Source organism: Puma concolor, chromosome D3 (genome assembly GCF_028749965.1).
Source record: "Puma concolor isolate L17-30 chromosome D3, mPumCon1.1.hap2, whole genome shotgun sequence".
Taxonomy (NCBI): domain Eukaryota; kingdom Metazoa; phylum Chordata; class Mammalia; order Carnivora; family Felidae; genus Puma; species Puma concolor.
In genome coordinates, this window is record NC_141678.1 from 1,237,613 (window position 1) to 1,261,009 (window position 23,397).

General features: G+C 58.8%; 1 protein-coding gene across 2 annotated transcripts in view; it reads right to left on the reverse strand.

Moving 5' to 3' along the window:
• Positions 1-7,612: 7,612 nt before the first annotated feature.
• Positions 7,613-23,397, reverse strand: part of SFSWAP (splicing factor SWAP) — a 69,471-nt gene continuing 53,686 nt past the window's right edge. For both annotated transcript variants that reach the window (XM_086681400.1, XM_086681401.1), the window contains exons 15-18: positions 19,286-19,411; positions 9,085-9,249; positions 8,061-8,133; positions 7,613-7,905 (exon numbers count right to left, since the gene is read on the reverse strand). In XM_086681400.1, coding sequence (XP_086537526.1) covers positions 7,840-7,905; positions 8,061-8,133; positions 9,085-9,249; positions 19,286-19,411 — 430 coding nt within the window. In that variant the 3' untranslated portion in view covers positions 7,613-7,839. The remainder of the gene's footprint in view (positions 7,906-8,060; positions 8,134-9,084; positions 9,250-19,285; positions 19,412-23,397) is intronic.

The window sequence follows — 23,397 nt, forward strand, 5'->3', positions numbered from 1 at the left end:
GTCGGCGCGGCTGTGGGGGTCCCCGCGCTCCCGCGCCCCTGCGTCCGGCTCCCCGCGCCGCCGCGCCCCGCTCCGCCGCTCTGCGTCCCTGCACCCCTGCGCCCGAGCGCCCCGCTCTGCTGCGCGCCGCTCCCGGCCGGCCGAGCCCCGCGCGCCGCCTCCCGGCGGCGGGGCGGGGCATGCTAATGTATGCTAATGGACTCCGGCCGCGCTCGCCCCGCCCACCGCCTTAAAGGCCCCGCGTCCTGCGCAGGTACTCGGACCCCAGCCGCACCCCACGCCTCGCGCGAGCGCCGGACACTGGGGCTGCGGTGCCCGAAAGGAAGGAGATTTGCGAGCGTCCCCCGACGGTCTCGGGGCGGCGGGGGTGCGCGGGAGGGCGCCGAGTCCGGTGGTCGGGGCCGCCCCTCCCCCCCCTCCCCCCGGGGCTGCCCCGGCTCCCCGCCTGTCCGCGCGCCCCGCGGACCCCGAGCCAGAGCCCAGATTCGTGGTCACGGCTGGGCACCCCAAGCGGCCTCCGTAGCGCGCCCGGCGGACGCCTGGTGGAGCCCTCGAGACGCGAAAGGAAGGGGTGGGGGCGGGGTGGGGGGCTGAGAGCGTGGGAGGGGCGGGGGCGCCGTCGGAGCGCGAGTCTCCCGGGGTCTGGGCGCGGTTGGGAGTCTGTGGGCTCTGGGCTGGGGAGGCGGATGCTGACGTTTGTCCGAGGCCCGTGGGCGCTGGACACCGGCTGGGCCTGCCTCATTTATAATCTCATTGGCTTCTCACAACGTTTTACGAGAGGGAAACTATTATTCCCAGTTTTCGAACGAGGAAACTGAGGCCCAGAGAAATTAAGTACCCTGTGGGATCTTCGGTGGGGAGGGCTTGGGCGGGGCTCAGATGCACCCCCCACCCCCACCCCTTGTTAGAGTTCTCATCCTGCTGGGTCTACAACTCTGTCCAACCATCTGGTTAGTCACAGCTAGTGCTGTCGGAATTGAGGGCCCATTCTACGGAAAGGGAAACCAAGGCCCAGGCATTTCGGCTGGGTCCACGGCACCCTGTTGGGGGGGGGGGGGTGAGGGCCGGGTTCCAGGCAAGCCTCCGCTTCACCATCCTGCCCCAAGCTGTGGCCCCTGTGGAGCAAGGAGATTCTGCACCTGCTTCTGGAGCCCTTTGTATTGACAAGTTGAGATCCCATGTGGCGAGGCACCCTGGCACACAGTGACCTCTCACAGGCACAGCCCTACATTTTGCTCATGTGCATGGGGACAAGCTGGTTGTCAGTGGCAGAAACCAGCTCAAACTGCTTCTAGTCAAGGAAAGGAAATGTAGAGGCTTGTTAGATTGGGACATCCCAGGGCACACTGATGTCAGGCAGGGCTGGATCAAGTCGCACAGTTTCTCCCTCCATTGTTGAGTTGTCTTCAGTCTCAGCCAAGATTTCTCCAAACGGGAGCAAAGGTGGCGCAGGGCCGCTCCAGCCAACGTCCTTGCAGCTCAGCAAGCCCAGCCACAGACGGACTCTTCCTGAAGCCAGAGGCCCACGGCCATCTTTTATTGGATGATGCAGATTATGTGTCTGTCCCTGAGCCAAACATGTGTCCGGGGGATGGAAATGAGCTGATCTGCCCGCACAGACTGTAGGAAGGAAGGGGTTTTCCAAAGGAAACGGGAGGTGATGAAGTCTGAGGAAGGGAGATGGATGGCAGGCAGGGCTGGATCAAGGGGCTTGGAAGGGTTGCCAGAGCAATTGACCCCTGTGTAAGAGTTCTTCCTGCATTTGAGGGTTTGGAGCATGATGCTGTGGGGGGACGCATTCCAGAGGATGGCGAAGAGGCGTGGCTGTGACGGTGGCCTCGGGAGCACAAACGTGAGTGTGGGCAGGCTGTGGTTCTCCTCGGACAGGTCCAGATGGTGGCTGGTGACCTCAGCGAGCACCAAGGATGCTTGCGGGGGGGGGGGGGTCACTTCATGCCTGGGGACTACCACACCACAGCTGCTGCTTTCTCTTGGAGCCTGCCATGGAATCCTGATGCGCGAATGTGGACGGAGTCCAGGCACCGAGAAGGGGCCGCTTTCACCATCAGATGGGTGACATTGGAAAACTGATACGTCATCATGCGCCGAGGGTGTGGGAAGTGGGGACTTTGGTGCCACTGGGGTGGGGGTGGGGGGCCCGCTGGTACAGCCTCACTGGAAGGCCATCAGGGAGCAGATATTAAAATTTAAAAAGCACGTTTTCCATGGCTAGCATTCTTGGTGTCTGCCCTAGAAAAACGCTCCCGTCTTTGCACGAGAAGACGGATGCAGGATGTACTGGTTTAACGTCAGAAGCTGCCCGGACGTCCAGGCGGGGCGGACCGGCTAGAGCAGGGCCGCGGGCCTGGTCAGTCGTGCCCACTGTGGCCCGCGATGCGGGTGAGGGCACTGCCTGCCCATCTGTGGTCCCTGCAGCCTGGGGTGTTGTGTCCCGCCGGAGAGACAGGCACCTCTTGTAAGACCCACAAGGTGCTGTGGGAGAAGGCGGTGCTCTGGGCTGGCCACACTGGGACACACCCGGAAGATGTTGCACTGCCTGGGAGTTAGACAGGACCAGGTGCACCAGTTGGCCGCTTAGACGTTTTGTTGAGTGAAAAAACAAATTGTTTTTAAGACAACAGTAATTAGAAAAAAGCCACGAAACAACTACGTATTTACATCGACCACACGTGCGCGCACGAACACGTAGGTCTGTATCATCTTTCTGAGCCCTTGATCCAGCCTTGCCTGCCACCCATCTCCCTTTCTGTGGCGTCAGCACCTCCGATTTCCTTTAGGAAATCCCCTGTTGTCCCCGTCAGCCCAGGGGTTTGTGACACTGCCGCCCGGGCCACTCACTCGTCGCCGTCTCCCACTGCGCTCGTGTGAAAGCAGAGGGAAAGTTCTGGAGGGAACCCACTGAAGAGCACGGTGATGACTTCGGGCAGCAGGGCAAGGGGCGGCTGCCTTAGCTCCGCCCACGCTCCCCGGGCGCTCCCTCCCGCCACGTGCACCTGCGGCTCCTGGTCCTGGGGCCTCGGGCTGCGGGACGTCCGTGCCTGGGCAGCCCAAGCTCATGACCAGTCGAGGGAGATGCTCCGGGCCCGTGCACGTGACCCGCACCGTCCGGGCCGCCGGCTCTCGCTTCCCCTGTCCTTCCCATCCCCACTGCCAGGGCGGGTTCTCCAGGGTGGGTTTCCTCATTAGTCACTGTCACGGGGACCCGGTGAGGCCCCCGGGCCAAGGCCTTCGGCTTCCCGGCCTGTTCTCCATTCCCGCCAGGAGCGGCTGTTTCTGGTTTGCTTGTGTAACTGAAAATCAATAAAAATGAGAACAGGAGAAGTGTGCTATGTGTACGGGATGCAAAAGGTCGCTTACTCAAATGAGGTCCCCTCTCCGAGACAGGGGTCTGGAGGGCGGTGGTGGCCCTAGACCGGGGCCCCTGCCTTCGCTCTCGCAGAGTGGCGAGGCTCGGGCTGCATGCCCGATCTCCACCCTTGCGGGGCTGGCGCCCAGGGCGGGGGATGAATCGTGAATCCCAAGTGTGGGACAGTGGCCCCGAGACACCCAGTCCTAACCCCCGGGATCCAAGAGCGTGTTCCCTTATGTGGCGAAAGGGGCTTTGCCGCTGTGTTTGAGTCGAAGATCTTGGGACGGGACTGTCCTCGATGGCCAGCAAGGGGCCCAGGGCCGCAGACGCTGTCTCCTTGCCGTGGCCTCAGTGGTCGAGGCCCGTGCGTGTGTGTCTGCGTCCTGCTGTGCTCCCCGCGGGGACTCAGACATAAGGGGCAGGTCTGCCCCGGTGACCCCACTTCACCCTGTCACCTCTGTGGGGCGCTGCCTCCACACGCGGTTACATTCTACCGTGCTGGGGGTCAGGGCTCCCCCGGATGGGTTTGGGGGACACAATTCAGCCTGGACGGAAGGTGAGTGGTCACTGGGGCAGGGTCCCGACACGTGGTGACGTGGTCGTGGGAGCTGGGGTCCCCAGGCCTTACCCCATCGTGTCCCAGCTCCTCACGCCCACGCCGCACCTCAGTACGAGCTGGACCCCGCGCCGGCCACGTCCCCGTGCCCTGTGTCCCCGAGGGGCTCTGCAGCCGCTCCCTGACCCTCGCCGGTCTCTCCTCGGAGGGTCCTTGCGTCCACCCTGCACAGGGGCGACTGCTTCCCCCAACTGAGAACCAGGCGGAGAAATTCCGTCTGCCGGTGAGCATCACCACAGCGCTACCCACAAGGGCCACAAAGCGGGAACACCCAGCATCCACGGGCCACGGACGGACGCACAGGAGGTGACGCTTTGACGAGCCACGGGCCGGGCGGTGCCCGAGTCCACGCGGGAAGTGTCCACAAGAGTCACATCCGGAGACGCAGCGCAGACGGCTAATCTGGGGGCTGGGGTGGAATGTTCTGGAATCGGGTGGTGAGGATGGTCACACAAGTCTAGGAGGATATTGACACCACACAGGGTGCGGGCCCGGCTCCCCCGCAGGGCAGGAGGCGCCCCGACGCGGGCCAGGGAAAGCGACGTGCTCTTCCTCAACCAGTTCCTGGAGGAGCCAGGCCGGCCGGGAGGCAGCCCAGCGCTCCTGGGAACCCAAGCCTCAGGGTTTCCTGCCGGCGCCCTGTGGTGTGGCCAGCGGTGTCCCCCAGATGCGCGTCCACCCAAACCCGAGAGGCAGCTCATCTGGGGAGAGGGCTGCTGCAGGTGGGGCAGCTAAGTCCTCTTGAGACGAGGCCGTCCCGGCGGGTCCGCGTGGACCGCACGCAGCCCCCAGCCTGGGTCTCCCTCAGAGCGCCACCCCGGGCCCCGAGGCCATGGCACACGGCACCGAGGATGGGCTCCTGTGGTTTGGGATGGCGACCCGCCTGCCACCTGCCTCTGCACACACCTTGCCTTCCTGCAGGCTGTTCCCTAGGTTGCAGCCGGGCCACCTTCCCCACGTGGATACTGACAGGGCCTCCTGTTGCACTGGGGACACAATTCCAGCTCCTCGCGGGGTCTGCAGGTCCTGCCCAGACCCCCCAATCCCACCCTTTCCTCTAACATGAGCCCCCCCACCTCCGCTTTCTCCTTCCCTCACTCACACTCCTGCCGCAGGACCTCTGCATGGCAGCCCAGGGCCCAGTGAGCACTCCCCTGCCTCATTCCTCCAGGTCGCTGTCCCCATGTCATCTCCATACAGATGCCCCTGGCCCCTCTCTGCAAAGCACGCCCACACTGGCCCCGACGGTGTTTATGACAGAGAGACGGTGCAGGCTGTCCGACCGGCAAGCCCCGGGAAGGCGGAGAAGCCGGGAGAACTTCCGGTTTCCTGGACCTCGGGAAGGCCGTCCGGGGGTGGCGCCCAGCCTGCCGCGTGGACGCCGGTTCCCGCCCTGGGTGTGCGGTCTCGCGGCGGGTCAACTGTTCTCGGAGGCGGCCTCCCACGCACCTTCTCTGGGCAGTGGCACCTGATGTCCTGTGGGACTGGCCTGTCCTGCTGGCTCCGTCTGCGCCTGCACGGAGACTGCGTGCGCCGTGCCCGCTGAAAGCTGCGGGAGAAGTTGGGAGAAGATGACACGGGGCCCGATCCCACGACTGTGAGATCACGACCCGTGAAATCGCAACCTGAGTGGAGGACTTGGACGCTTAGCCACCCGAGCCACCCCGGCGCCCCCACGAGAGCATACGTAACCACGTGACCAAATGGCAGCTGCAACCTGACAGCTGGGGCCGCGGGTTCGGCGAAGGGCCCTCACCCGGGAACCTGGCGGGGCAGCCGGGGGTCGGCCCCGGAAGCGTGCAGGTCACGTGGGGAACCAGCGCGGCCGAGTGAGCACCACGAGGCTCAGGAGCCAGTGGGCGAGCAGGTGGGAAGTCGCTGCGGAGAACATTCTTACTGGCGCATCCAGGAGCCGCGGGAGAATCTGTGCAGGGGGAAAGCTCTGGGCCCGGCGCACTGGCTGTGTCTCCTGAGGACGGCAGGGGTCGCGCGTTCGCCCCGAAGCCTGTCCCATCGCCCAGGACCTGTGGCAGGACACGCGGTGGGCGAACTCAGCACGGGTCCCTGTCCGTCTGTGCAGCCCGAGCGTGCGCCTCCCCGGACCAAGGCGGAGCCCACGGGACGGGAAGCCACGCTGCGTGGTCCTCCCACTTCCCTGTGTGGGACGGTCCCCCAAGCACACAACCCACGCCACGTGGCTGTCTGGGTGGGCTCTCCGGGGCGCGGTGTGCAAAGCTGTGCCCACCTGGCCGTCAGGCTACCCCCACCCCCGGGGGTCACCTCCCTGCTGTGACTCTGGTTTCTGACTCCTGCGAGTGGAAATGGCACCCTGCACGCCAACGACGCAAACGAGTGAGGAGGGACAAGGCGGGCCTCCCGGCGCCTCGCACGGGCCCTGCCGGAGGCCCCGGGAAGAAGCGAATGGCCACAGGTAACAGCCGTGTTTGCATGTGAAAACCATAACCAAAGATAAGGACGAATTGGAAGAAAATTACTTAAAGATGAATCACGCCCAAAGGGCTGAGGGAACTGTGCGGAACATGGCGAACAGGTAAGACGCTCAGGGGGGGGGGGGGGCGGGTAACAGCCGGCCAAGGGGCCGGCCGAACGGACGCGCCAACATCGGAGCAGCCGCTCCGGGTCACCTGAAGCGCAGAAACGACGCAGCAGCGACGGGCGTCTGAGGTCGCGCTGCCCGGGGAGGGCACAGGAGGGTCTCGATGATTTGGCGGAGGCTTTCTGGAAGGCGGGCAGGCGCTCGCGTCGAAATCGAAGCCGTGACCCCCCCTTCCATGGCCAGGGATGTAACGCCTGCGTGAGGGTGCCGCACACGGCCGCCCGCCCGCCATCGGGGGCCACAGGCTGAGTCGCCATGTGGCCCAGTAGGGGGTAGTGAGCAGGGCCGGGCAGGTCCTTGGAGCCGCAGGGGCGTCTCAAAGGCCAACACGGAACACAGAGGACAGGGCGTGGCGTGAAGCTGGTCACACAGGAAGGGCACGCGGTGGCGGGCTCCAGCCCGCTGCGGCGCCCGCCTCCCCCACGCCTGCCCGCACACAGCCGCGCCCCCCCCCCCCCCCCCCCCCCCCCCCGTGCCAGGTCTTCCCCACCGTCTGGCACAGCAGCCCCCGGAAGGAGCCCACTTCGGAAGAAGGAAAACCGGCCAGTTCCACTTCTCCGTCTGGCCGAGCCCGGGCCGCGGGCAGGGTGGGCGGAGCGCGCGCAGAGCAGGACATTCCCCCCGCAGGGCGACGGCCGCGCCGCTCTGAAGCTCGGACCTCGGCCGGGCGGCGAGTCCTTTCGGTGTTGCGAGTCAAGCCCGGCCCAGGAACGGCCTCTCTCGGGCGACCTGGCCTGCGACCCCGGGCAGGGCAGCAGGTCCGTGTCTCATCCCCGAGGCCGACGCCAGTCGACCGTCGAGAGGTCCCCAGGGGCCGGGCCAAGGGGGGGGGCCCGGGCGGGGACGCAGACGAGGGCGAACCGTGGCCCCGCTGCCTGCACGGGGCGCCTGAGCGCTGACCGCGGCGGGCGTGCGGGGGCCGCAACGCGAACCACCCGCCGGGAGCCTGGTGGCAAAGGGTAAAAACAAACTCACGGGCTGAACGAGGAAGAAACCGCCCCACAGTCGCTAGCTAGAAAAGGTGTTCTCCTCCCATTTTATTTGATAATACGTTTTCACAGAAACATGATATTATTTACAAATATACAGGTAAGAGACTGCTGGTCAAAAGTCTTAAACTGAAAGTGTCATCAAAAATTAATTTACAAAAACCGCCGACGGCCCGGGGCGTCCCGGGGGAGCACGGACGGCGTGCGGACGGGTCTGTGCGCTCGCTGGCTCTCCGCAGCCCGGGCCTCAGGAGGCGCTGGTCTGCATGTTCTTCGAAGCCGCCAGCATCGCCCTCACTTTGGCCATGAGGTCCTGCACGGGGAGACACACAGGGGTCTGGATGGCTTGCCGTGCGGGGCTGGGAGACCGACTTGAGTGGGGTCCCCGCGGGCCGCGGGGTCAGGGGCCCCTCGGGACGGGGCGGGGGAGGGAGGGAGGGAGGGAGGGAGGGAGCCGGCGGCCGTTACCTGAGTTATTTTGCTCTGCACGGAGGAAACAATTGCTGAGGAGATCTGGCCGTCTTTTTCCTGAGAAACGCCCCTAATGCGAACACAGAGAAAGGTCAGAGGCTTCAAAACTAAGCATTTTACCGTATTCGCTACTAGTGTCTTTAAAAGACAAGTCATCGTCATAAATATACACTTTGCTTTTATGCTTCATGCTACAGACGTTTGAAATACTTTATGAAGTGCAAACTAACTCAGGAAACATTTTCCACGCACGTTCCGTGAGGCGCACACAGCGAACGGCAGGGCCGGACGGGAGCGCTGGAAAGCCGGCCCACGCTGGGGACGCCGGGGACGCCGGGGCGTGACGCCACCTCCCAGACAGCCGGCGGCGGCCGGGCCAGCGCTCCTTCCCATCTTGGTTCTGAGTGACCACCCGGGGGCTGTAGGCCCGCGACCCTCCTCCTGAGCGACCCCTCCCCAGGTGCTGGGTGCACGGGCAGCTGGCGGGTCTGGCAAACGCCTCCTGATGGCCACGGCCACAGGGACACCCACGCCCGTGCTGCCGACGGGGCCACTCACGTGACAGCCACAACCTCTGAGATCACCTGGCCTGTTCCGTCGGGAGTGACGGTTCCCCCCGCTGACTTCTGGGGCTTGGAGCTAGTGGTGCGACGGATGGCCTTTGGGACCGGGACACCGTGCACCCCCGTGCCCAGCTGCCCCATGATCACGCTGGGCTCCCCAGTGGGTGCCGGTGAGAACAAGGGCACCGTTGTCGGGCGGCTTCAGAACGGCTGCCCTCACGCTAAGACAGACTTTCCCAGCAGAGCTGACCGTGGGACGCCCTCCACATCGGAGGAAGGTGGCCCGCCCGCCCGCCCCACACCCACTCTCGTCTCTGACGTCGGGGAGAGCCACGGAGGAGCAGGCCGCTCGGGGACTCCCGGACGGGTGCTCCCGAGGCCTGGCCCCAGCTCTGACCGCTTCCCGCGCCCGCCTCCCGCTCGCCGTCCGGGCGACGGGCAGGGGTCCGTGGGGTTACCTGGAGCGCTCCAGGCTGGAGCCCCGACTCTCCACGGGAGAGATGCTGGCCGAGTGGGCCGTGTGCCGGCGCGCGGACTGCTTGCTCGGGGACGCCGACTGGGACCCGGCCTTGGACTCGGTCCGTGACCGTGAGTGCCTCTTCTTCTTCTTCTCGTGGGGGCTCCTGCAGGGAAAGCAGGTTCAGACAAAGACACCCGGGGCTCTGGAGGAGTTTCGAGTGGTTTCCAAGGGACCCGTCCACACGGGCGAACTGCTTTTCGAAGCGCTGAGCATTCTGTTTGACTCCCGACAGACAGATGCAGCAAAGGCCACCCAGGAGGGAACGCAGGCCACCCTGTCCGGAGGCGGTCTGTCCCCACCCCGTGTCCAGAGGCCAGCAGTCGGCACGTAGGACGCCCATGGAGAGCGACCCGGTGCCACTCACACTGCTTATCCAGTCACGCCGACTGGAGAACTTCTAGCAAGAAACGGGGGATTCGCTAAGCCGGGTACCGCGCGCACAAAAGCGCTCCTTCTCTCTGCCCTGAGCTTCCGTGACGGCAGAGCCCACCCCTGTCCCCACCACCCCTCCGAACCGTCCTGTCCCCCACCCGCCCCCCCAGCCCCCACCGGCCTCCCGCCCACTCCCCAAAACACACTGAAGAAGGGAGCACGTGTGGGAGGTCAGAGCAGCCTGCGGTCCAGACAGGCACCGAGCGTCCCTGCTCTCTTGCCTTTGGTTCCTCCAGAAAGGGGGGGTCGCTGGCTGTTTGGAAACTCTGCCCGGCCACACGTGAGCGACGGGTGGCTGGTGGGTGGTGGAGAACGTGCTTGAGAACCGTATACGGAAAGTGGGGTCATGACACTGTCACATGTGCCCATCTCGGGGCCTCACGGATGAAGGGATCTCAGGAAACGTGGAACCGCGTTGTCTTCACTGCGTAAGGTGTCCCAGGTCTGTGCTCTGGGGCACAGAGCGGCTCGTGGGCCCTTGCCCACCTGGGGATGCCTTGCGGCCCGCCCACGTGCCCACCCGCCAGGCCCCCACGGTGCCGTCGTCGCAAAAAGCCAGAGGTGCAGTGACTCACGCTCGGCTGTGGAGGCGGGGTCCCCGGCGGGTCAGGGCCTCGGGCAGGCGGCCTCACGCGCCAGCAAGGACGAGGGTGTCCACAACTGGACAGGCGCACACGGAAGCCACCCAGCACGCCTATTTTCTGAACTTGCTGAAGTTCTGTGCGGAGTTTACGCCCGCACGCGTGCGCTAGGACCTCAGAGAAAGCAGCAGAGATGATGACCTACGTGGCAGCTCGTGGCAGTCGCCCACGATGGTTTAAGCCCCCAGTCGGATTGGTTTCCGTGGCCGCGCTCAGGGGCCGACGAGAGGCAGGCTGGCGATCCCTGCCCGTGAGTCAGGCTCAGTCTGACGACAGCTTGATGTCACGGACGAAACTTCCAGAGCACCTGCTTGAGGAATGACAGAATCCCTTCTTTTTAGAAAACATGAGGTGCGCTTTTCATCCAGAGACACACGACGGTCTTAGCGCTGCGGGTGGCGTTCTGCAAGGTGTGGGCGTCACGACGCACGGACTCCTCTCGGCATCAGGAGCCACCGTTCTAGAAAGTTCCCTCCCTGCTGCCTCCAGTCACCGGACCCCCTTTCCCACCCACAGAGGGGACCCCTGCTCTGATCTACGTCCCCTCGATGAAAACACACACCCGTGGAATCACAGCGTGGCTCTTCCGAGTCCGGGGGCCCCTGCCCAATCCGTGCCGCCCACAGACTGGCTGTTGCTCTGGCCGCTGCCGCAGCACCGTGCGGGGCCCACCGCCACACCGCCGCTCTCTCCCGTGGACGCTCACCCGGGCCGTTGCCGCTCTGGGCGATCACAAGTGGAGCTGCTCTCGTGGGCAGGTGTCTATGGCGAGCGAGTGCCCGGAGGGCCACACGCAGCGGCCACGCCAGGGGCAGCGGCTTCAGCCTGCGTTTATGGAATGTCCTTCACGTCACCTGCCCCCTTCGTCGGGGGTGGCGCTGTGCGAGTGTCTCCTGGCCTGTGGGTGCCTCTTTGCGCTCTCAGCCCCGACTTGAGAGTGAGGTTTTTAACCCCAGCGAGGTCACGTTCACCGCTCCCTGCCTCCGGGGGCCTCCGCGCGCTCAGGGCCGGCACAGGCCGCCTCTCCTCTCCTCACGGGCTGCTGTGGCGCCCCTGTCGTTGTAACGCTATGGCTCCCGGTTTTCCTTGGAGGCCTCCTGGCGGGTCTGGAAAGGGCAGCAGACACCCTCCAACCCTGTCCTTTTGAGAGACTGTGGTGGCCGCTCCGGGTCCCCCGTTTCCGCACGGACCGGGCATCCGGTCGCTCGCCAGTCCCTGAGAGATGGTGGAGTCCTGACGGGGCGCACTGGGTCCATCGGCGGGGAGAAGAGACGCGAATGATGTCGCCTACCACCCCCGCCCCTGTCCACACACACCCTTGCCACACATGTCCCTGTCCCCAGTCACCCTCCCTCGCCCTGCGCATATGCGACCCTGCCCACATACACCACACACACGCCTCTTCAGGAGCCACGGCCGTGGTGCCTCACGAGGTGAGCGAAACGTTCTGTGTTGCCAAGACCGTCTCTAAACTGGCATATCTCTTCTTCCCTGAACATTTGTTAGAATTTAATGATGAAAGCCGTCTGGGCCTGGAGTTCTGTGGTTTTAAATTACAAATAAATTCTTTGGCAGAATTACTTAGATTTTCTATTTCTTTTGCTGTCATGGTGGCCGCTTGGATGTTTCAAGAAATTTGTCCATTTCATCTACGTTGTCAAGTTAACTAGAAAAATATATATTTCCTTATTATTCTTTAATTGTCCGTAGGTTTTCACTCTTGATCGATCTAAAGATTTACCAATTCCCTGATCATTTTCAAAGAACCAACTTTTCAGTTTTGCCCCTAGTCTGTTTCCCCTTTTCTCCCCCCGCCTCTTCCTTAACAAAACCAAAGTACAGATGATACAGCTACATCGGCTCCAGGCTGCGGTGACGGGACCCGTGTGACGCGGTGCTTGCGACGGCAGCCGCCGTCGGTCACCGACAGAGCCGCCACGGGCTGTGCTCCCTACGCCTCCTCCCACGACCTGAAGCCTGTCCCCCTCCCGCTCGGCCGGCCACCACCGGTCTGTTCTCTGTATTCAGGGTCTGTGTCCGCCCACTTGCTTCGTTTTGTACATCCCACGCGAGCGACATCCGAGCGAACGGCAAGATTTTACTCTCGTAGAAGAGTGACAGCCCATCGTGTGCACACACATCGTTACTCGTTCACCGACGGATGGACCCGTGGGCTCCTGCCACAGCGTGGCTGCTGCTGCTGCTGCTATGAGCAGAGGGTGCACGTATCTCTCTGAATTAGTGGGTTTTTCTTTTTCTTCTCCTTTGAGAGAGAAAGAGACAGAGAATCCCAAGCAGGCTCCACACCCAGCAAGGAGTCCGACACAGGGCTCAGTCTCACAAACCGTGAGATCATGACCCGAGCAGGGTCGAACACTCTGACTGAGCTCCCCAGGCGCCCCAACATCTTTTCTTGTGTCTGATGGCCATCCACATGTCTTCTTTGGAGAAACGTCTGTTCGTGTCTTCTGCCCATTTTTAAATTGGATTATTCGTTTTTGGGGGAGCTGAGTTTGATAAGTTCTTTGTAGATTTTGGATACTAACCCTTTATCCGCTATGTCGTTTGCAAATATCTTCCCCCATTCCATAGGCTGCCTTTTAGTTTTGCTGATTGTTTCCTTCGCCGTGCAGAAGCTTTTTATATCGATGAGGTCCCAGTAGTTCATTTGTGCTTTTGTTTCCCTTGCCTCCGGAGACGTGTCTAGAAAGAAATGGCTGTACTTTATGTCAATGAGGTTTTCTATCTATTTTCTCCTCTAGGATTTAAACAAAAATTTTTTTAATGTTTATTTATTTTTGAGAGAGACAGACACAGAATGCGAGTGGGTTAGGGGCAGAGAGAGAGGGAGACACAGAAGCAGAAGCAGGCTCCAGGCTCTGAGCTGTCAGCACAGAGCCTGAATCGGGGCTTGAACTCATGAGCTATGAGATCATGACCTGAGCCAAAGCCGGACGCTCAACTGACTGAGCCACCCAGGCGCCCCTCTCTTCTAAGATTTTTATACCTTCCTGTCTCACATTTAGGTCTTTCATCCATTTTTTAAAATTTATTTTGAGAGAGAGAGAGAGAGAGGGAGAGAGAGGGAGGGAGGGAGGGAGGGAGGAAGGGGGAGAGAGAGGGAAGGAGGGAGGGAGAGAGGTAGGGAGAGAGGTAGGGAGAGAGAGAATCCCTAGCAGGCTCCACACTGTCAGTGCAGAGCCTGATGTGGGGCTCGATCGTGAGATCGTGACCTGAGCCAAAATCAAGAGTCAGATGCTTAACAGACTGAGCCCCCCTGGGCACCCCTTCCATCCGCTCTGAGTTTATTTTTGTGCACAGTGTAAGAACGCAGTCCGGGTTCATGGTGCACGTTGCTGTCCCGTTTCTTCAACCCCGCTTGCAGAAGAGACCGTCTTTTTCCCACTGGATACTCTCTCCTGCTTTGTTGAAGGTGAGTTGACCATGTAACTGTGGGTCCATTTCCGGGCTTTCTGGTCTGTTCTGTTTGGATCACTGCTGCTCTCATGGGACTTGGCATCTGGGACTGAGGCCTCCCGCTTTGCTTCTCCTTCTCAGGACCTGCTTGGGCTATCCAGGCTCTTCACAGTTCCACATGAATTTGAAAATTATTAGTTTTCATTTTCTTGACTTCTGATCTCACCTTTATTACTTCCTTGCTTCCACCTCCTTTAGGTTTAATTCATTCTTTTTCTAGTGGTTTCTTTTTTAGCACTGGCTAAACTAGTGCTTTCTAGTTTCTAGAAAACATTAGATCGTTATTTTTAGACCTTCCTTCTTTTCTGACACAGACATTTAACGCTACTGACATCCTTCTATGCACACCTGCACGTTAAAGATGTGGCTGCACTACATGTTCACTGCCGTTCATTTTAAAACGTTTTCTACTTTCTCTTGTGATTTTGTCTTTGACCTACGGGTAATTTAGAAAGGTGTTAACTTCCCAATACTTGGGGATCTTCCAGATTTTTAAGTTTATTTTGAGAGCATGTGTGTGTGAGTGGGGAGAGAGACAGAGAGACACAGAGAGAGAGAGAGAGAGAGAGAGAGAGAGAGAGAGAGAGAGAATCCCTAGCAGGCTCCACACCATCAGCACAGAGCCCAACACGGGGCTTGATCCCAAGAACCACAAGCGCATGACCCGAGCCAAGATCAAGAGTCAGACGCTTAACTGACTGAGCCACCCAGGCGCCCTCCGCGTATCTTTGTAAAGAGTTCCACACTTGCTGCCACGTGCTGAGGAAACACACGACACACTCTGCCGTCGGAGTCTTCAAGGACTACCAGCACACTGCACAAGCCAGTCGGGCGACCGTTTACAGTTTCTAGATCCACGCTGTTGTCTGCTTGGCCCCCGGGTGCCTCGGCTTCTGCTTCCGCTCGGTCTCAGCGCCCACGTTGGAAGCCACGTCCTCGCGAGCCTGGCGCTCCTCCGGCCCCTGCTGTCAGCGCGGCCGTGGGGCCTTTCTGCTCACAGCGCCGCACGTGCACCTGTCCCCATCAAGACATCTCTCCACCCCACGAGGGGCTCGCGACCCCGAGATCAAGAGGCGTGTGCCCCAGCAGCCGGACCGGCGGGTGCCTCTCCCCGTCTCTCAGCGCCCGACCGACGTGCACACCGAAGGCGCCCCTGCAAGCGGCCTAGCACGAGGCGCTGTCTCCAGCACAGCCTAAGGCTTCTGCCTCGTAACTGGTGTCCGGTCGCCCTGCATCCGTGAGGGCGACGCTGACCCGGTGACCCTCCCGTTTCCGTCGTCCACGTGCAGTTTTCCTGCCCTCCCCCACTTCCTGCTTTCTTTTCAGTCAAGTCATTTTTTAAGGTTCTGTTTTATGTCCTCTGTTGGGTTTTATCTCCTTTTTCTTTCCGGTGGCTGCTCCAGGGAATGAAGACACGCACCCTTCGATGACAAAGTCTGCCGTGGACCGGTGACGCTTGGTGCACTGGAGCCTGTAACGGCGGGGCACTCCCCCCACTCAACACCCACGGGTGTGCTGAGCACGAGGAGTCCAACGGCAAAACCCTTGACGAATCGACGAATCACGGACTATCTGCTGTAACAAAACACCGGGCGTCCTGCTGAGAAGCTCTGTGATACAACGTGGCCAAATATTCCCATGATTTGTACTCTTCAAAAAATTCAACGCAACCGTATCCTAACATCCAAACACTGAGTAACAGGAACCGGGGTTCCTCGGACAAACAGCCGACCCCGGTGCTGGGGCAGGGAAAGCACCAGCTAAGCCCGGAGTACCTTGTGCCAAAAAGCAACAAAGTGCTTGGAGAACCGCGGGGCCAAATGTGAGACGGTGTCACGGTCACGTTAGTCCTGGCACAAGAGACGGAAACAGATTAGTGCACAACAGATGGAGAAGCAAACCCCGAGCCCCAAAGACCACAGTGGCACCGAAACTAAGGGTGTGTGTGCCTTCTTTAGAGAAGGAAAGACGGAATCCGAAAGCCAGCGTTTTGCCATTACCGATGTCAGAACCAACTCCACACCGGGGATGCCGAGGCCAGTGAGAGGAGAGTGGCTATCAGTGGGACGTCTGTGGTGTCACACTCCCACCGCCAGGTCGCCTGCAGGGGCCCACCACCTTACCCACTCACGACCCCCTGCGTGGGGCACGCAGCCTCGACCAAGCCATCCGACAGCCATCACTGAGGATGTGACAGCGGGGTGTGATGTGCACGAAGTCCCACACCACCTGTGTAGCGCTCTTGCCAAAATGTTCACCACGGACCCCTCCACGAGGACACAGTAAGACAAGTCCAACCCTCCACAGTACGGTTGGCCCTGGAGTTGTCACAGAATACACGCAAAAGAGGGGGGAGGTGGGAGGGGGACAGCCACACAGAAAAACGTGGGCCCTATAAAAAGCTTCTGCACAGCAAAGGAAACAACCAACAAAACTAAAAGGCAACCAACGGAATGGGAAAAGATATTTGCAAATGACATATCGGACAAAGGGCTAGTATCCAAAATCTATAAAGAGCTCACCAAACTCCACACCCGAAAAACAAATAACCCAGTGAAGAAATGGGCAGAAAACATGAATAGACACTTCTCTAAAGAAGACATCCGGATGGCCAACAGGCACATGAAAAGATGCTCAACGTCGCTCCTCATCAGGGAAATACAAATGAAAACCACACTCAGATAGCACCTCATGCCAGTCAGAGTGGCCAAAATGAGCAAATCATGAGACTATAGATCCTGGAGAGGATGTGGAGAAACGGGAACCCTCTTGCACTGTTGGTGGGAATGCAAATTGGTGCAGCCACTCTGGAAAACAGTGTGGAGGTTCCTCAAAAAATTAAAAATAGACCTACCCTATGACCCAGCAATAGCACTGCTAGGAATTTACCCAAGGGATACAGGAGTGCTGATGCATAGGGGCACTTGTACCCCAATGTTTATAGCAGCACTTTCAACAATAGCCAAATGATGGAAAGAGCCGAAATGTCCATCAACTGTTGAATGAATAAAGAAATTGTGGCTTATATACACAATGGAGTACTACGTGGCAATGAGAAAGAATGAAATATGGCCCTTTGTAGCAACGTGGATGGAACTGGAGAGTGTGACGCTAAGTGAAATAAGCCACACAGAGAAAGACAGACACCATATGGTTTCACTCTTATGTGGATCCTGAGAAACTTAACAGAAACCCATGGGGGAGGGGAAGAAAAAAAAAAAAAAAAGAGGTTAGAGTGGGAGAGAGCCAAAGCATAAGAGACTCTTAAAAACTGAGATAAACTGAGGATTGATGGGGGGGTGGGAGGGAGGGGAGGGTGGGTGATGGGTATTGAGGAGGGCACCTTTTGGGATGAGCACTGGGTGTTGTATGGAAACCAATTTGACAATAAACTTCATATATTGAAAAAAAATAAAATAAAAAATAGAAAAAAAAAACTGTAAAAAAAAAAAAGAAAAAGAAAAACGTGGGCCCTGCTAAATCGAGCTGGCAGTTACATGCGTATGGATATTCGTTGTACATTTTTTTTGTTTTTTTTTTTTAAATAAAATTTGTTTTGAGACGGAGGAACAAAGAGAGGAAAGAGAGAGAATCCCAAGCAGGCTCCTCCCTGTCAGTGCATGGGGCTCAAACTCACGAACCAGGAGATCATGACCTGAGCAGAGATCAAGAGTCAGATGCTCAACCAATAGAGCCACCCAGGCGCCCCCGCTGTATGGTTTTTAAGGAGGAAGCCTAAGACTATCTATTAAAAAAACCGGGACGCCTAGGTGGCTAAGTCAGTTAAGCGTCCAACTCTCGGTTTCAACTCAGGTCATGATCTCACAGTTTGAGTTTGAGCCCCACATCAGGCTCTGCGCTGACAGTGTGGAGCCTGCTTGGGATTCTCTCTCTCCCTCTCAAAAATAAATAAACTTAAAAAAAAAAAAAAGACTGCCTATTGAAAATTTAATGAAAAATTTAAGGCCAGGAGTCAGTGAAAGCGGCACTCAGTGATCAGCTTGTAGCCGCCATCCTTCAGCTGTGGGGGTGGCACCGTCCCCTGGGCCTGGCTGACCGGACAGGGTTAAGGCAGCCCCGGCTCGGTGGGGAATCAGCCACCTGCCACCATGCACGGCACCGGCCCCGCAGCTGCTCTGCGCACAGGCTGGAGGGGACGCCGTCCAGCTGTGGCGCTGACACGGCCGGGGCACGGGGCACATCAGGCCCTCTGCGGGGCCCGAGGCACGGCTTCCCACCCCCTGGGGTCAGGCCTGGGCGCGGAGCCTCACTTGTTCTGTACGACTCGTTAAAGCTGCAGTGAGCACACGAGGTCTCAGGATTCTGGATAAAACCAGCGCCTTCTCCCGAGATCGCTCATTTAACGTGAAGGTTAATTTGAGGGCAGAGCAAGAAAGCACCTGCCAGGAGAGATCTTTTGTTACGAGGAATTAACCTGAGACCGTCTATTTGCCCTTTACGTCCACCAAGGGGGACGATGGATTCCGCGTGTTCAGGGAGCACCCGCGGAAATGCCCTCCCACTGTCGCCACGCCGCCCCGGTGCTCCCGGCGGGACGAAGCGGCAGCCGCAAGTGCACGGAGCGGGCGTGCCCGAGCCCGCCTGCCGAACCCCGCGAGCCCTGCAGCTCCTCGGCTGACTGCCGTCTGAAGGGCAAGAGATCACGTCTCACCAGGGAACGGAGCGGTCACGTAACCCGCCACATGGCAGGGACAGGTTTCCGGTAGAAACGTCGTTTCGGACCCGCGGCCGCTGCAGGTACCGTCAAGAAGGGCGGGAGCAGGTGACCGCCGGGCTCTCGACACCTGCCACTCGGCTCTGCGGTCGGGGAGGTTCAGGGACCCCGCGTGTCTGGACTCACACACCCGCGGCAGCAGGTAGGGAACCTGCCCCGCCCCCTCTGGGCCCCTCCGTGTCGGGCGTGCTGCTCCCCGCCCAGCTGGCGGAGCCGGGGCTGCAGACTCCCGCACAGGGACGCGCCAGTGAGGCCGCTCCCTTCCAGGGAGGACGGAAACAAAGAGGCTGAGTGATGCAAAGCGGTCAGCGGGCAGCACCCCGGCTGGACGGGAGGACTCAGCACGCTCTGGCCTGTCTACCGCGTGCCCCAGGGAGGCACAGATGGCCTGGACGTGTCCTTCAAGGGACGCAGGGGCTTTCCGTGTGGGGCCTTGGAGTCCCTCCCCAGGAGGGGCAGCTGGGGACGCTGGCTGGTTGGGACAGAGGCCCCGGGGCCAGGCGTGGTGGCTGAGGAGTCGACGCTCAGGAACACCGGCCCACGGCCACCTGCTCCCTGGGCGGCAGCAGGCATTCCCTCACTTCCCTTGTCCAGTGTCCCCACACTCCCTTCCCTGTCAGCAGGGTGCGTGTGGAGCCCACAGCGGCTCCATGTGGGGGCCGGTGCAGGGCGTGCCAGAAACCACCGGACCCCGGCACGACGGAGCCGCCTGCGCTCGGAGTCCTGGAGTAAGGAGAACACCGGAAGGGCTCAGTGTCCGAGGGACAGCTGCCGGGTGTCCCCAGCCCTGCCTCCAAGCGTGTGCCCCATCTGCACACTTCCTGTACACACTCTGTGAGCTCACAGACCCCCACCTGGACCGGGTCCGCTTCCGGCTGACGCCCGGACTGTTACTCATCCGGTAGGCGGTGGGGACGCTCCTCTCTTCCCTCCGTCTCTCAGGAGAGTGCGCTCTTCTCCGAGGGGACCGGGACCGGGACCTGGGCAGAGGAAGACAAGGCGTTTTGCTCTGCTGTCTGTCTGGCCAGCACCCCATCTGTCCTTCTGGGCCCCCCTCCCCCGGCCTTACCACTCTCCCGACGTGGAACCGGATCAGGTTCCAAGGTGGAGTCAGACTCTGCTCCCCCGTCCGGGACACCTGTCCCACAGATGCTGAACTTAACCAGCGTGCAACACTCCTGCGGCCGGAGTATGTGCTGCGGGTGCCCACGGTCAGCAGCCCCGATCCTCCCCGACCCCAGATCAGACCAGGTGATTTACGGCTGACTCAGGCCTGCGGCTTCTCGGCCTTCCCCTGGCCTTTGCGCATCCTCCCTCCCTCAGCAATTTTCAGCTCACTGACATCTCTATCAGAAGGATGTAAGAAAAGCAGTGAAATTGAAGCGAGTTGTTTCTGTGTGTCCTGAGTGCTGGCAATGGGAAGAAGCCAGAGCGCCACGAAACTAGAGCCTGGAAGCGTCTCCCGTCCACAATGGCCGTCCGGCCCCTCAGCGCGAACCAAGGACAGGCTGTGGCAGCTCAATCCAGAACCTGCCGCCTCTTGTGGGGATTAGGGTGGACGATCTAAGTCTATGAGATTCTCTGGATGCAAAACCACCTGTTAAAATATGTTATTCTTCCTCTCTGTGTGCCTGGAGAGACGCTCGCTCTGTCCGCGCAGCGACGCGGGCCGCACACGGCAGCCAGGCCCGCGGGCAGCGACAGCTCGCCACTCGACGAGACCCTCGTGCGCTGGGGGCCAAGGCCCCCAAGGGGGGGTCCCGTGATGATGGGTTTTGGACTCTTGTTTTAGTGTTTGTTCATTCAGTGAAATTACCGTTTCAGGGAGACGTATGGTGAGCAGAAACCTGGACCAAAAAACCCCGTTTCTTTTTGTCCTGTTTCTATGACAACCCAGTCAAAAATAATATGAGGAGCGGTTTGATTTTGCCATAAAGGATTCCACACAGAATCAATTTAATTGCACTAAAACCTCCCAAATAACACACGCTGTCGTTCTAAAGATCAGTTCATCGTCACATCCCACCCTCCGGCATCACAGAGAAAACCCTGAGCCGTTCGTGAAAAATACACGCCACGGAATGAGCCTGCTCCAGGTAAGCGGTCATGGGCTCGGGCTCACCTCCAGCTCACGAAACAGTGTTGGTTTTTTTTGCAGACCCGTCCCAAAATCTGTATGTGACAATTACAACGGGGAGGTCAGTCAGACACCCTGACATTTTACCAGGTTTTCCCTCGAGAGTCCCGGGCCTGGGCTCCGCGTGCACCGTGTCCGCGGAGGCTGGGGAACCGCGACACGGAGACACACGCTTCTCCTTCAGAACGAGGGGTGCCGGGCAGGGCGGCACCAGAGCCCCGGGGAAGGCTCCAGAACAGACCCGAAAGTCAGGAAGAGAGAGGGAGTGCGCACGGCCCGCAAGCCCGGAGCGCTGACACAGGGCCACGCCGCAGACCACTGGGATCAGGTGGCCATCACCGGCAGCCCTGAAGTTATCTGGGAAAGAGGCCCGTCCGGCACCGGGACGGTCCGCTCCATCAGATAACACTTGGATTTTATTTTAACTAAAGAAGCACTGGCACTTTTATTCTGTCCAGCAGGCGGGCCACGTTGCTACCACAACACATGCAGGAAGCAGACCCCGCGTGGGCAGCTCGGGCACCGTGTCCGGGGCAATCACAAGGGCCTCACACACGAAGGCAGAGCAAACCCTGCTCCCGAAACCTTGCTTCCTCCCCACGGCAGCCCGCCCCGCTACCAGGGCCCGCACGGACCGGCCCGAGCAGCGCAGGTCCTATCCGGGCAGCACCCTGGGCTTCTCCCCGCCTGCGGGCGCCCCCTAGGTCTGGGTCTGCGCCTCGGAAGGAGAGCGGCCGGCCAATGGCTGGCTGGCACCAGCTCGCGCAGCGTCAGCCACGGGTACCTTATGCGGAGGCGGGACGTGAAACTCATTACCATCGCTGGTTTGCTTTGCACTTTACCACGGGGAACACGGTAAGGAATTACAAATTTGGCCCCAATTTGGTGGGCTAGAGTTAGTTTTCAATGTTAAATATGACTTAGAAAATGTCGTTTTCATCCCCAGCTCCTCCCCAAGCAGAAGCCCTGAGGCTGTGAGCAGCTGTGTGGACCCAGCACCCGATACCTTGAAATGGCGAGGCACAGACCTCTGCCTGGAGCCCCCATTCAGAAGCCGCATACAGACTGACTTACCAAAAACAAACACCAGAGGTGATCTTATCAAAACTTCTAAAGATGACCTTAATTTCAGTCTTACAAGATTATGGTTTAAAAATACCTGCAATCCCTACCAAAGTAACACCAGCATTCTTCACACAGCTAGAACCAACGTAAAATTTGTACGGAACCAGAAAAGACCCCGAATTAGCCAAAGCAATCTTGAGAAAGAAAACCACAGCAGGAGGCATCACAATCCCAGACTTCAAGCTGTATTACAAAGCTGTCATCATCAAGACAGTATGGTACTGGCACAAGAAAAAGACACTCCGATCAATGGAACAGAATAGAGAACCCAGAAATGGACCCACAAACGTATGGCCAACTCATCTTTGACAAAGTGGGAGAGAACATCCAATGGAATAAAGACAGTCTTGGGGTGACTGGGTGGCTCAGTCGGTTAAGCGTCCGACTTCGGCTCAGGTCACGATCTCACGGTCCGTGAGTTCGAGCCCCGTGTCGGGCTCTGGGCTGATGGCTCAGAGCCTGGAGCCTGTTTCCGATTCTGTGTCTCCCTCTCTCTCTGCCCCTCTCCCGTTCATGCTCTGTCTCTCTGTCTCAAAAATAAATAAACGTTAAAAAAAATTAAAAAAAAAAAAAAAAAGGAATAAAGACAGTCTCTTCAGCAAGTGGTGCTGGGAAAACGGGACAGCGACATGCACAAGAATGAACCTGGACCACTTTCTTACACCTACACAAAAATAAACTCAGAATGGATGAAAGACCCAAATGTAAAACAGGAAGCCATCAAAATCCTTGAGGAGAAACCAGGCGAAAACCTCTTTCACCTCAGCTGCAGCAACTTCTTACTTAACACGACTCCGGAGGCAAAGGAAACAAAAGCAAAAATGAACTACTGGGACCTCATCAAAATAAAAAGCTTCTGCACAGCGAAGGAAACAATCAGCAAAACTAAAAGGCAACGGACAGAATGGGAGAAGATATTTGCAAATGACATTATCAGATAAAGGGTTAGTATCCAAAATCTACAAAGAACTTATCAAACACAACAACACCCAAAAACCAAATAATTCAGTGAAGAAATAGGCAAAAGACATGAATAGACACTTCTCCAAAGAAGACATCCAGATGGCCAACCGACACATGAAAAAATGCTCAACGTCACTCATCATCTGGGAAATACAAAACCACAATGAGGTACCACCTCACACCTGCCAGAATGGTTAACATTAACAACTCAGGCAAAAACACATGTTGGCGAGGATGTGGCGAAAGAGGATCTCTTTTGCACTGCTGGTGGCAATGCAAGCTGGTGCAGCCACTCTGAAAAACAGTCTGGAGGTTCCTCAAAACGCTAAAAATAGAACTACTCTACAGCCCAGCAATTGCACTACTAGGCATTTATCCACGGGATACAGGTGTGCTGTTTCGAAGGGACACATGCCTCCCCACGTTTATAGCAGCACTACCGACAACCGCCAAAGTATGGAAAGAGCCCAAATGTCCATCGACGGATGAATGGATAAAGAAGATGTGGTATATATATACAATGGAGTATTACTCGGCAATCAAAAAGAATGAAATCTTGCCATTTGCAACTACGTGGATGGAAATGAAGAGTATTATGCTAAGTGAAATTAGTCAGAGAAAGACAAATATCATATGACTTCACTCACACGAGGAATTTAAGAGACAAAACAGATGAACATAAGGGAAGGGAAGCAAAAATAATAAAAACAGGGAGGGGACAAAACATAAGAGACTCTTAAA